The 13,066-nt window shown below is 49.9% G+C and overlaps 2 protein-coding genes across 2 annotated transcripts in view; both read right to left on the minus strand.

The window, feature by feature from the left end:
* LYSMD4 (LysM domain containing 4) overlaps window positions 1-13,066 on the minus strand; it is a 234,995-nt gene that overhangs the window by 128,865 nt on the left and 93,064 nt on the right. The window lies entirely within an intron of this gene.
* ADAMTS17 (ADAM metallopeptidase with thrombospondin type 1 motif 17) overlaps window positions 1-13,066 on the minus strand; it is a 278,659-nt gene that overhangs the window by 62,680 nt on the left and 202,913 nt on the right. Inside the window, exons 16-17 of the mRNA XM_069465782.1 lie at window positions 4,147-4,304; window positions 1,022-1,181 (exon numbers count right to left, since the gene is read on the minus strand). Coding sequence (XP_069321883.1) covers window positions 1,022-1,181; window positions 4,147-4,304 — 318 coding nt within the window. The remainder of the gene's footprint in view (window positions 1-1,021; window positions 1,182-4,146; window positions 4,305-13,066) is intronic.

Below are 13,066 nucleotides of genomic sequence, written 5' to 3' on the forward strand. Positions count from 1 at the left end.
AGAAAAGCCTGGTTGCAGATAGAGGTGCTGGGTAGATTTGGAGGTTGGAAGGCCATCGGCACAGAGGGCTGAGGGAAAGGGGCAGAGTGGAGGACGCCAGGGCTGATGGTGGGATCTGGCTCTGCCCAGCTGCTTCAGGAGGAGGCTGAGAACAAACAGTGAGGGCGCCGGCCAAGACGCACAAGAAGGCATTCGCAGTTGACCCTCGCAGTGTCTGATGGGCTCGATCATCCTGCGGCTGTAATTCTTACCCATGACAAGTGGGGCGAGCCCCTTAAATGGCAAACAATCCCTTATACATTGGATACCTGGCAAACATCATCTGAGCAGTCAATAGCTGCTCAGGACTGGGGGTGGCTGGGGCCGTGCCCGGGTTTCCCCTACCATCCCGCTCTCTGGGTTGGCACTTCAGAGCAGGTCACCCTTCCGTCCCAACTCTGTGCCACCAAAATCCACCCATCCTGTGTGCCATCTCCCATGACCCTGCTGTGTGACCCATTAGGGTGACAAACAACATTGCACTAAGGGGCTGGTGGCTAAGGGTTCAGAATGGCTTCCTAATGCCCGTACTGAATGACACCATAATAAACGTGATGCCTTCTGTTCATACTGACCCTTGCAGTAGGACAGTCTCTTTGGCTCATTCTGTAGCCCCAACTATGGATGTGAGTACCGATCAGCCTATATCGGAGGTGAGGAAATTCAGGGGCAGAGCAGTGTTCCCGTGAGGTGGCCATACATTGGCCAAATCTCCACCCACGGTCAGAGTCGGGGGCCCTGGGCCACGGGAGACACAGCAGTGTGGGCACAACTCTAGCGTGGGAGTCGGGAAGGCGCTGCCCAGCCTTCTGCAGGGAGACTATAGATGGGGTGTGGTTAAATTCCTGTGCAAGTATAGGTCACATATTTCCCACACTCTGTGCACTGGCCGCAGAGGGCCCTGATTCACGTCTCCTTCCTTTAGCAAACCCCACACCCCGTGAGAACCCCACACCCGGCGGGCTGTGGCCCCACTGCTCACCTCCTCCACACTGCACACTGCACCCCTCCCAGCCGCTGTGCGTCCAGAGGAACAGAGAGTCCTGCGGTTTTTCAGGCTCGCTTTGGTTTTCACCAGTGTAGTTTACAGGAACGGTGTATTCGTAGTGAATTCCATAATTCTGGTCGTGAAATAACAACACCTGAATCGAAAGCAAAACAAAAGGCTATCTTAGAAAGGAACAAAAGCCCACAGGATTGCGGGATGTGCAAACCAAGCCACGCTATGGCTGTTTCTCTACTAGGGGTAACCAGCTTTTTTGGAGGGTTCAGAACAGGTTCAGTTTTGGGGTACTCTTTATCTTGGGCTTGAATTCCTCAGGTACACAACTTGGGGGTTGGGCAAATGCAAACCATCCGTTTCTTCTGTTCTCAAGAGAGGACCGGTGAGGTGAAGAGTTTGAGATGAGCACCTTTGTGGGCTCTAAACGCACTTTTCACGGAGAGCTGCTCCAAGCAGAGAAAAGTCCACGTTCCCACAACCTCACCACGAAGCTGCCCGTGCAGACAAGGGAGACACAGATGCACTGCTTTTACCTAGAGAGGCACCTGAGCAAGCAGGGTTACTCCACATCTTTGGAAATGAACATGGCCCTTCACTCCCCTGTCACCAATCATTGCTCTGCATCAGTTGGTCCAGAGAGCTGGGGTAAGGCAGGCTCACGGGCAGATACAGCCCACTGTGGGGGACTCTGGGGGTATCTGTTTGGGAGTCCAAGGATGCAAGAACCCTCCCACTGCCATGGGAGCCAGGACGATGACTGTGCCCACTGGTGGCAGAGGCCTGGCTCAGGGCTTAAAGCTGGGAGTAGGGTGGAGATGGGGGTGCTCTATGATATTTTGTAGGGAGCCATCATGCAGCTTGAGGACCCCTGGGTCTGAAATCCTAGTGCATGTGCAGAATAGATTGGTCTGCATGTGACTTTGTTTGGGAGCACATGTGACAAGTTATATATGGCCAGCAGGCACGCTATCAGATTTATTTCTCTAGACATAATGGTGCAAAACAAACCCTTGCAGGAGCTTAAGATGGCCTGTCTGCAGATAATGTGTCTTCAGGCTAAGTTTGGAAACAGCGAGTACTCCTGGGTCTACAAGTTCACTTCCAGCCCAAGAGACCTGGGAGAACAGGCCGGCAGGTGCTAAGGGCAGAATGTGCATGGCCCACCTGACTTGACCTGGGGCAGTCCAGGTCAAAGTGTGCCAGGTATTGTGGATGGGGGTGGGATGCCACGAGCAGACTTAACTGCATAAACAGCCACTTCTCCACCAAATAGACTTGTAGTAACGCGTTTGGAAAAATGCCTCCAGTTTGAAAAACAAAACAAAACAAAACTAGTCTTAAGAGAATCTTTATTATCTCAGTATGGGAATAAGACTGGTGAATTGAGAATCCATATGAAACCAATTTCATGCAATTTTGTAGCCCCATATAATTTGCGTGTGCATGTGTGTAATTGGTTTCAAATGCAGGTCCCCGTGACTCTTGGGTGCTCTCGACTCTGCCGGCAATGTGCGCACCCCAATTTGGGGACAATGGCTTTCTCTATAGAGGCAAAGGAGTACCTCTCACTTCTGGGTTTAAAAATTTGACGTGACAATGATATTTCAAGAGAGAAAAGTGATTACTATTAAACAAAGGCTGAACCTTCAGCTATGGCAGTGGCTGCTGTCTCTGAGTTTTGTTTTTCATGGTCTGAATGAATCCGGGCTGTGTGCTTGCTTTAATGGGCTAACGACTTGCTCAGTTTACGTAAGCTTTTGGTAAAAGGAAACATACTTACCTTGGTGTTTGCTAGAGAAAGCAAAGTCACACGCTAACAGGTGATGTTTCTGTACAGGTTTCATCTAATCTTTTGCCTCCTCTCTTAGCCCCTCTGAATAACTGCTTTTAATTTAGAATAGGAGGCTTTGTTGTAAGTTTGACTAGGAAACAATCTTACCCCAGAGAATGACTTGGGTACAAGTTCTACGGGTCCTAGAAACTTACTTGCAGGAATATATTTGCAGTGGATTTAGTGGGCTGAGTGTTGCATACGCAGATTTCCCTAAATTTTAGGTCACACATGGAAACTGCCTCATTTTTGCCTCACCAGAAAGCATAATGGGGTTAGCACCATTATGGTGCAACACCCAACCTGGGTGCTGGTTCTCACAGGCAGAGCTGGGCTCCACAGGAAGGTCCCTGGGCAGTGGCCAGAAAAATCTCTTGGGTGTCACCTGACCTTGAACAGCTGCAGGTTGCCAGAGATCACAAATCAATGGGGAAAAAGAACTTCCAAGTAGAGACTCTAGCATGCAGTGAGGAAACAGTGCTCTGATCACAGGTGCACAAGGTGCCAAAAATCCTTCTTTGAAAGGAGACATGAAATCAATAATGATCAATAATTATGAGCTATCTGAAGTTAGCCACAGGAACTCCTGGACCCTGAGAAGGAAAGAGTGGCATTCCTTTCCCTGGAGATCTTTGATATGTTTCAAAGGACGCATAGCCAGATGTTTAAGTAGCTCACATGGAGGCCTCCCTGAGACAAGAGATAAGAAAATGGTGCCCTGGCCTGGCCCAGCCCAATGGCACAAGTTTCTTGAGACCACCTGGGGAGTAAATATACCCACAAAATCTGATTCTCCTTCCCAATTCCCAAACACTCGTTGCAAACTGAGTCTGGGAAATCCAAGGGAGGCTGGTTTGGACATGGAGTCGACAGGTCACTTTCCAAAAGGCAGTTTCCAATGTGGATATACAAACTTGGGGCAGATCTATGCATCCCGCCATCTGATATAAAAACAGACTTTGCTAATGAGGCCAAGTCTCCCTGGCTGCCACCCACCACGTGGCTAAGCATTTCCTTCTTGGAGGTAGCTCCTTTTGAAAAAGTTAGGAACTCTGCCAGTGAAGATCCAGGGGGAAGCTTCGAGAGAGAAATCTGAGGCCTGCAGTGCATGCACTGGGAAGGAAAGGCGAGAGGACTGAGCAGCAGGTGGCCTCATAAACCGCTGGGAGCTGGATGCAGCTCCTGGCCTCCAGGTCCCAGGAAGAATTAACCCTGCAGGCCTCTTGGAGCCATGCCTTCCCCCCCAGACAAGTTCCAAAGCCCAGCAAGTTACCATCAAATGCAGTGGTAGTTTGGTTGGTCCCTTGGCAGAAATCTTCTCCCATAGGCCCCTTCTCACATAGCGGACAGTTGTGCCTGCAATCTGGAACTCTCCAGGGAGCTCTATCTTCCAGTCGCTGTTGATGGATCCCTTACCGGAGTCTTTGAGAGCTAGAAAGAGAATTGAACACTGCAGAATAAGGGGGTATCCAGCCTGTCTTTACAGGGACTCTAGGTGCCCTGAGTGGGGCAGAGGTCTCCCTGTCCACGGGGGCAGGAGGGAGGCCTGCAGTGAGGGAAGGGAGCTTTCTGCGTGCTGAGAACAGACGTCTGGCTCACAGGATCCCCCGGGGAGAGCTGTCAGGATTGACAGCCCCCCCGCCCCCGGCCTGGACTATGTGTCTCAAAACCAACTTAAATAGTGAGGGTGGGGGGAAGGGGCACAGGATGGAGACCACCGTAGCCAGATCACGTTTCACCAAACTTACCCAGTAGATGGTTTTCTGCCTGATGAATTAATTCTATGTTAATGTGTCCTAGGCTACAAAACAAGTTTTGCTGCTTTAGCAAAACCGACCAATTCACTTTACTGCTACCTTCCCCGGGCTTTGGAAGGAGGGCAGCTTCACTCCAGCATCTCTGTGGGATTTCATACCCCCATGTTAGTAAAGTGGATGTTCCTTCAAGGAACAATGGTTATTCTATTAAGTACTGAAGTCTGGAAACCACAGCGGCCCACAGATGTGGCGGTTGCCGCTGGGCAGCTGCGGTGGGCGGGGGCACCGTCACAGTGGCTCTGCCGGCTTCAGGTTCACACACTCGCTCGCTCTCAGCTCTGTGAGGCACGAAATGGGTTGGAAGATACCGAGAATGAACCTGTTTATTCTTACCCGAAGTGCCCACCAGGGACTTCCCTGTGTCTCCTCACTGAGGTTTGAAGTCCCTGTTGTCTCCCAGCCACTGACCAGCGCCCTCTGCCAGCAACTGACTCTGACACTTGCTGTCCTGGGCCGGGGGCTCAGGGTCAGCAGTTGGTCCCCGATCTTGTCCCTGTTTTATGGCTGTTGTGAGACTCGGCATCTGTCTCTTTCTCGTCAGGCAGCGGTACCCGGGGTTTCCCTCGGGAATGTTTTTCCTCCAGTCGCGTGGGGCTGAGCCCTAACTCCACTGCAGCTTCGGGCACAGGCCCACAGCCCAACCCTGCACGGTGGGGCTTTCGTTCACATTGGGAAGAGGCAGCTTTCCTCCCACGGGGTTACCCGGAAACTTGACAGAAGCCTGGATCTGCCAGCACTCGGTAAGAGAACTCCAGAGAGCACAGACAGCAGTGCCAGGACAGAGACAGACTGTTTCTCTGATGACATCATTTTAGGCCCCTGGATCCAGCAGTGCCTGAAGCTTCTGCTCAGCAATGGAGAACTGAGTTTGGCTTTCACATGTGCCTTTTGGAGGTTGGTTTAAAAAAAAAAATACTAATGACGATGAGGACAGAGCAGGTAGGGAAAGGAAATGAGTATTATGGATTCCCAGAGATCACTGCAGGGCTCACCAGCGTGAGCTCAGCCCCCCGGCAGGTGGGAGGCCTGGCGTACTCGATCCATGCCTTCAACTCTCTCCCGGCCTCTGCTCCGGTCCTGGCACAAAGACTCCTGACAAGGTGGCTGTTTCCCACCCAGCCCTATTTATGCATTTCCATAGCCCTTTTTATAAGATGCTTTAGAGTGCCTTATTGAATTACAAACTGAAAACTACCCCACCCCCATGCCCAAAGTCAGACGTTTGAGAGGTCAGGAGGGGGGAGGATGGGAGAAGGGCAGGCGGGCACACCTGGGGGCGATCATGAACCCGTCCCTGGAAACACTGCGAGGGGTGGGGGGCAAGCCCAGCCTCTGCCACTGGAAGACAGGCTGTGGGCAAGACGCAGCAGCAGCAGCAGCTACACGGGGGCAGGCAGAGCCAGCTGGGGCTTGGGGTGTGCCACCTTTGATCACCAGAGCAGGGTCTCGCTTGTCCTTGGCAGGTGGGTGGAAGAGACACTTCAGGAGTGGGTTGCAGGGAGAGCGTGGAGGACCTGCTGGTTATGGTCAAGGAATTGGGGGATGGGAAGCAAGAGAGACAGACATGACTAACCGACTAGCCCAGACAAGGTCAGCTGCTGAGTCGGGGCAGGAGCACACCAAACAGTGGAGCACAGGGGACAACCAGCTCTCTGGGGAAAATAGCCTAGTTTTTTATAGCACATGTTGTATCCAAGGTGTAAGTATCTTCAACATGGTAGATTTCAAGTTATTCACCTGGGGTACAGTTGACTCTCACGAGCCACGCAGGGCTTCTGGGCGCCCAAGTTCTGAAGATGCCTGTCTTTGCATCGGAGGTGCTGGTCTGGGGCTGCTGACTCGGGGAAATCTCACACTGTCAGCAATTTGTTGAGAGGGGAGTGGGTGTGATTCAACTCCCGCGTCCCCAGAAAGAATAAACTGTGTGCCCAAGCCCTGCTTGTGGCCACCCCCACAGCGGCTGCGAGCTCCCACGCTCTGCAGATGCAGCCGTCCAGCTGCGCCCACCTCAGAGCCAGCACCCTTCCCTCTGGACAGCTAGCTCCAGGCGACACTCACTCATGCACTCCTCAGGGAGAGGAAAACAGAAGCAGAGTTAAAAGCAGGAAGTGATTGGTTCCAGGAGGCATGAAGATCGCTTTCCAACCTGTTGACTTGGGTATAACTTCGTCAGCAAGATTCAACATCTGCAGGTTGCTGTGGTCCATGCTGAAAAATTGGAACTTCCCTGCTAAAATCAGAATTTAGCGCCTGATATTCCTTCAAAAGAGATTTTCGCCTCAGACATTCTGTTGGAACATTTTAACAGCGAATAAACCGGTTCAACGTGGAGTCCAACAATGCAATGACTTCATGGGGCCGTGGCAGCTCCAGAGAGAGAATGCAAGTTACCTCTGATCTCCTTCTGCGGTAGCTTGGGCTGCCCTCCTGGCTTCTGTGAGCTGCGCAGAGCAGGGTTTGGGAGGCCCTGTGCATAATATATCCTTTTTCCTAAAGAAGGCCCTCCAAATTAAATACGTATCCAGCTCTACAAGTTCCTGGCTCTCTCAACCCTTAGGCATCAATGGATATATCCAAGCCCCCTTTGTCTGCAAGCATTTCAAGATCAATTAGTTTGTATTTGAAATTAGGATTTTTGGACCCAGAAAAGACTCAACAGGGCCCATTAAGATGATTACAAATGCTCTGATTTCATGGACACATAATGAAGAACAGAGAATTCCTTGAGCGACTGATTTTATTAGTGATATCTGAAGTTCTGATTTGTTGGGGAAGGAGATTTTCGCTTGCTGGTTCTGCCTGGGCCAGAGGTTAAATGTTTTAAACCACTTTCCAAGATATCATGGTGCTTGCTTTTATGGATTTTGCTCAGAAACCTCTCAACTGTTAGACTTTTGAGGGGTGCCACATGGTAGGTACACATTTTCCTTAGCTACTATGGCAGAACAAACCCCCTCGGTGGCCTGGAACATAAAGTCATGTGACGAGGTCCATTTCCATACTGAATGGAATGTCCTCTCTGTGGACATTTACACGTCATCCCTGGACTTCTAGGCACAGCGTGGGGAAAACCACAAGCCATTCCAGGGGGCGAGGAGGGGGCGTTCCCAATGGGAGGCCACGGCTCCTCTTCAGAACTGGCTGGGGGCAGACTCGAGCTGTGACCCTGTCTGCATGTCCCCCTCTGGCACGGAACTGTGCAGAAGCTGGGGTAGGGTTCTTTTCGTCTCTCTCCCTCTTGGATTCAACTGGAAGACCTGACCCACAGTCAACCTACTTCTAATCCTGGCATCGAGTCAGCTCCTTTTATTTCCACTCGGAGTTCTGCCAGCTCTGTTCTTAGCTATGGATACAAACTGCAGAGGCATTTCCTGTTCCAGGTGGTTTCGAGCAGAAAGCCAGCCAGCGTGGGCTGAAGGTAGGTGGGGTGAAATTCTTCAGGAACTGCTCCCAGCGAATGTGAGAGTAATTCAAAGTTACCCTGGGTCAACGTCCAGAGCACCCAGCCCTGCGTGGAAACGAGACTTGCTGGAACCAACTTGAGAAACATGACAAGCGTGGACCACCTTCAGCTCGCCCGTGTCCATGAGCCAGGCCCCAGAATACTGGGATTATGGTTTTTGGAAAAGGTAAAGGGACGAAGCTGGCTGCCACCTCCCATGGTGACCCAGCGCTTCAGGGGAGCTGAGAAGTTGCCCCGAGGCATTAAACCCATCTCCTAGGGATGGAGGTTTGCTTCTCTGATGTGCACACATGAAGCAGTCACAATGGGCAGGTTTCATATGCGTTCTGCAATGAAAAACCTTCTCGTCAGTCATCTCTGGCTGTGACGGGACACCTCAGGGCAATTCCGAGGGGCTCTGTGAACCGCAGGGGACTCAGGGGAAGTGAGGAGCTTGAACGAGCTGCCAAGCCCTTGGAGCTCCGGTTCGCTCCTCTGTGGAGGAAGCACAGCGATACTGTCAGTGTGTTTGGAGGGCTCAGGGACTGAGAGCCCTGACGTGGACGTCCTCACTCTTGTCTGTGTATGTGGTCCTGAGGCTGCAGGAGCGGACAGGGGCCATCATGAGAGCTGACCCCCTGGGCAGCGTCCACTAGTTAGTGCTTTTTGGCCCTAAAATGAGTCCCAGGGAAAAGTTCCTCGTCACCAGAGGAATTAGAAGTTGAGAAGTGATCCAGAGGATTCTGACCTCCTTCTGTCATTCTTACACTGCCACAGAAAAGTAGGGATAAAGAAAACATTCCTGTTTTTGCCAGATACCTGGGGGCCTGGGGTCAGGTGCAAGAACGGAACTGGGACAGCTCAGAATCCAGGATCAGAGGCCAAAAGACTCACATTTGCAGGAGCAGCTGCTGGTGCTTGATGGAGGAACCAGTAAGCCAACCTCAGGGTTGAGCTGGTTCTTGGCGTACCCAGATTATGGATTTTGAACAAGATGAGGGTGAGAGGGGACAGCCTTGCAACGAGGTCCACTGTACCTGGGGAGTGGAAATGTCATTCCCAGGTAGGAGTTGTGCATTTCCCCATGCACCAGCTGGGAAGGGTAACTTCTGGGGGTGACACTAGGTGACTGGGCTTCCACTGAGAATGCTGCTGAGGTCGATCTAATTTCCCTCGGTGGGCAGAAGGAGAGGGGGTGGGGTCTTTGAGAATTTAGTAAAAATGCTGTTACTCCCAAGAAGCTGCCAAAAGCAGCAGCAGGCCCTGTTTCAGCAAGCATGCATGAGCGTTGTTCTATTTGTGGAGTGACAGCTGGGACAGCTGGGGAGGGGGTGCTAGGCAGGGCTGGGGCAGAGTCCACACAAGGGAGGTGGGGAGAACCACAGGGCTGATGCAGATCCACGTGGATGCCAACTCGAGGGACGGCAGGCCTTACACCCTGGCAGCAGGAGCAGCAGTAGCCATCACAGCTTCAGGGATGTGGCATGGATAGCAGGTGACAAAGCCACAGAGGTGGTGGCAGGGCTTCCTGGGGCACAGGGGACCCACAGGGCCTGGTGCCAGTGAGTCCTGGTGTGGGCACTTGGACATGGGCTCACCTGCCTCTACTGCTTCCCTTAAGGCAGGTGTGGAGGGAGCGCCTTCGTGCCTTTAAGTGTTTCCTGACCCTTGAACAACAGGATGGCAGTCTCCACTGTAAACTTGCCTATTACAGGTTTGTTTCTTGTCTGTCTCATTAGACTCTGGGTGTCTAAAGTAGAGACCATTGCAAAGAAAGACTTGGGTACTTAGGTGCAGTCTACAAAGGCAGGAATGTAGACAAAGAGGTCCTCTTTTAGTATCAGTGATAAAAATTGAAATAAAAGGGTTTGAGCAGCACAGGCCCATTGGGCAGCTTGCAGGAAGTTTGAGATCAGAGAAATCATGCCTTATTTTTCATTTTCTTTTTCTAGCTCCATGAGCACCTTGCAACACAGGCTGACAGATTATACTATGAAGAGTGTTTAGGAGAGGGGTACCTGAGTGGAAGATCAGCCATCTCTAGTTTGAAACTGAACCCAAGACAGGAACTTGGGATTAGGGCTGGCAGAAGGACAAGGGGTCGTAGCACATCCCACACCAGTGAACTAGGAGCAGAGGCAGCCTCTGGGCACCCCGCTGTCTCCATGGCGGTGTTCGCTTCCTGTGATCTGCAAAGATCACACTTATCTGTTCAGCTCAGAACTCCAACCACCCTGGTGGTCAAGTACTGGGCTGACCTTTGCTGGGCTCGATGGGGAGGCTGGGAATTGAGCCCAGGACACACTTAGAGGGTCTTCTCTGGCTCAGAAGAAGTTTAACTGAATGACTCTTCTTAAGCTTTACCCATCGTGCTGTGGAGGTCAGCGAAGGCCAGTCAGGAATAGAACCCAAGTCTACAGAAACATGCAGGTGTTTGGACATCAACGGAGTTGGCCACTGGGAATCCGGGGTACACAGACCGTAGTAAAAATCAGTGTTATTCTGAGTTCCCATTAGATTTAGGGATATTGCTCTTTTCCCAGCTAGGAAGACACCCCCAGAGCCACTGAGAGCCTACAGGTCTTCCTGCGTGTGGCCCGGTGGGCCCGTGTTACTCAAGTTCAAGCTGCTCTGGGCTCTCCTAGGGTTACTGCTGGGTACTAACTCTACCGCAGTTCCTCATAACTTCCTTCACTCTTCTGTCACCAAGCTGGTGGGCCCACCCATCCCCGCCCCCAATCCACCTTGGGGATGGCTGCTTATTAGTCAAATTTGACAGCGTTGTTTTGGTCCACTCCGAGTACTCACATCATTACAATTAAAATACAGGCATAAAATAGGTTATGACCCAGAAGAATGATGCTGAACTGAATTTATCAGACTGATCATCAAAATCAATTCTCAGCACATAAATTATGAGTTAAATCATTTTTGTTTTACCCAGAAAACTGTGAGCAGGTTTATCTTCCACCACACGGATCCTCCGAGCTCCAGCAGGAATGATAGCAGCTTCGATGTAACCTGCGGCCACAAACGACAAACAAGTGAACCACGCCTCCACCCCGGGTCAGAGGCCCACCCAGCAGCCCCCCACCAAAATTCACCGATACCATGCTCCCACGGGGTAGTTTCAGAGACCGTGGGCAGGTACAGCTCTGAGAAATTAAGAGTCAACTAAGGGGGAATGCCCTTCTGTGGCCAGAAGCTCCCAGCTGCCTAATTTCCAGAGAGCACTGTTTGTGTGTGGTATGGGCTGAACTGTGTCCCCCTCCCCCAGATTCATACGTTGAAGTCCTGACCACCAGTACCTCAGAATGTGAGCTTATTTGGAAATGGGACTATCGTGAATCTATTTAGTTAAGATGAGGTCACACTGGAATAGAGAAGGCCTCATCCAATATGACTGATGTCACTATAAAAAGGGGCAACCTGGACCCAGACACACACACAGGGAGAACGCCATGACAACATGAAGGCAAAGATGGGATGATGCTTCTTCAAGCTAAGGAAGGCCAGAGGTTGCCAGCAAAGCACCAGGAGTTAAGCAAGAGGCCTGGAACAGGTCCTTCCAGACCTCAGAAGGAACCAACCTTGACAAAACCTTGATCTCAGACTTCCCACCCCCAGAACTGAAAGACAGAACATTTCTGTTGTTTCTGCCACCCAGTTTGTGGCGCTTTGTTACGGCAATGCTAGCAAACTAACACGGCTTGGTATTCCACATGAACGGCACCTCCCTGGGGCGTGAATGAAGAGTGCCCTGAGCTCATGCATCTGTTGGAGTTTCTTTTGCTCTTTGTCATAGTTTGACCTTTCTTTGAATACCCATGGGATATTCCTGACAGCAGAGACTAAGCCGCTTACCCTCTGAAAAACTACAGTATTGCTTTAAAATTCTGCGTGCTATTTCCTGTCGTCCATGCTTCCTACTGTGTTTTCTGTGGTGGTGATTTTCTTTGTCTGCTTCCATGTGGACTTGATTTCTATGATGGATTCACTGACGACTTCTGGGTCTTTCCTCAGCTCTGCTAAGTCATGTTTCAGCTCCCTCTGTTGCTTCACTGTGTCTTTGTATCTTCCTTGAGCTCTTGTAGCTATGCCTTCTTGTTTTATTGAGGCTATTGTTTATCAGTTTTTGGAATTTATGGCAGTATCAATGGGTCACAGTTTTCACCTTTTTCTTGGTAACATTTTACTGGTGAGTTTTTTTTGTTTGTTTGTTTGTTTTTCTTTAGTAATTTTTCTTTTCCCTTCCATCCTTTTCCTATTGCAATATACTTGCATAGATTCTGTGCTGGTTCTCTTTCAAAATTTATTTCATGCTTTGAAGTGAGACAAGTTCTAATTGTTCCAGTCTGCAGTGGATTTTTGTGGTGGGGAGAGACAGGACAGTGTTGTAGGTCATCGGAGCTTTCTCCTGCTTTACGGTGAAATTTACTAGGGTGCAGGTTTACATATGTTAGTGAGTTCATTTTCATTTGCCCTTTTTAAAACAATTTGTGTATTTTAAATTTACACAAATACATATAAGTGTATTTTCTCATTGTAAGAATTTTACTAGTACGGATAAATCTCAAATCTCCTTTATCACACTCCTCTCCTCTGTTGAAAACACCACTATTGGTTTTATATATAGTATTCATATATCTTACTATTTATACATATATCTACACAAATAAAAATAGTGTGGTATTTTCATATTTGTCTATATTTTACATAAATGTTAGGAGTAACATTATAGCTCCATATTGTGTTATACTACATTTGTTATGTTTAAAACCACATGTTTTGGAGATAATACATGTTATTATGTATAGTTCTTCTTCTTCTTTTTTTTTTGGCTTAAATTACTATGTGCTTTATATAACTACTTCCCTGTTGATGGACATTTGGGTTGTTTCAAAATTTTCACTGTTAAAAACAATGCCATACCA

This window comes from Eulemur rufifrons, chromosome 3 (assembly GCF_041146395.1).
Source record: "Eulemur rufifrons isolate Redbay chromosome 3, OSU_ERuf_1, whole genome shotgun sequence".
Lineage (NCBI taxonomy): Eukaryota > Metazoa > Chordata > Mammalia > Primates > Lemuridae > Eulemur > Eulemur rufifrons.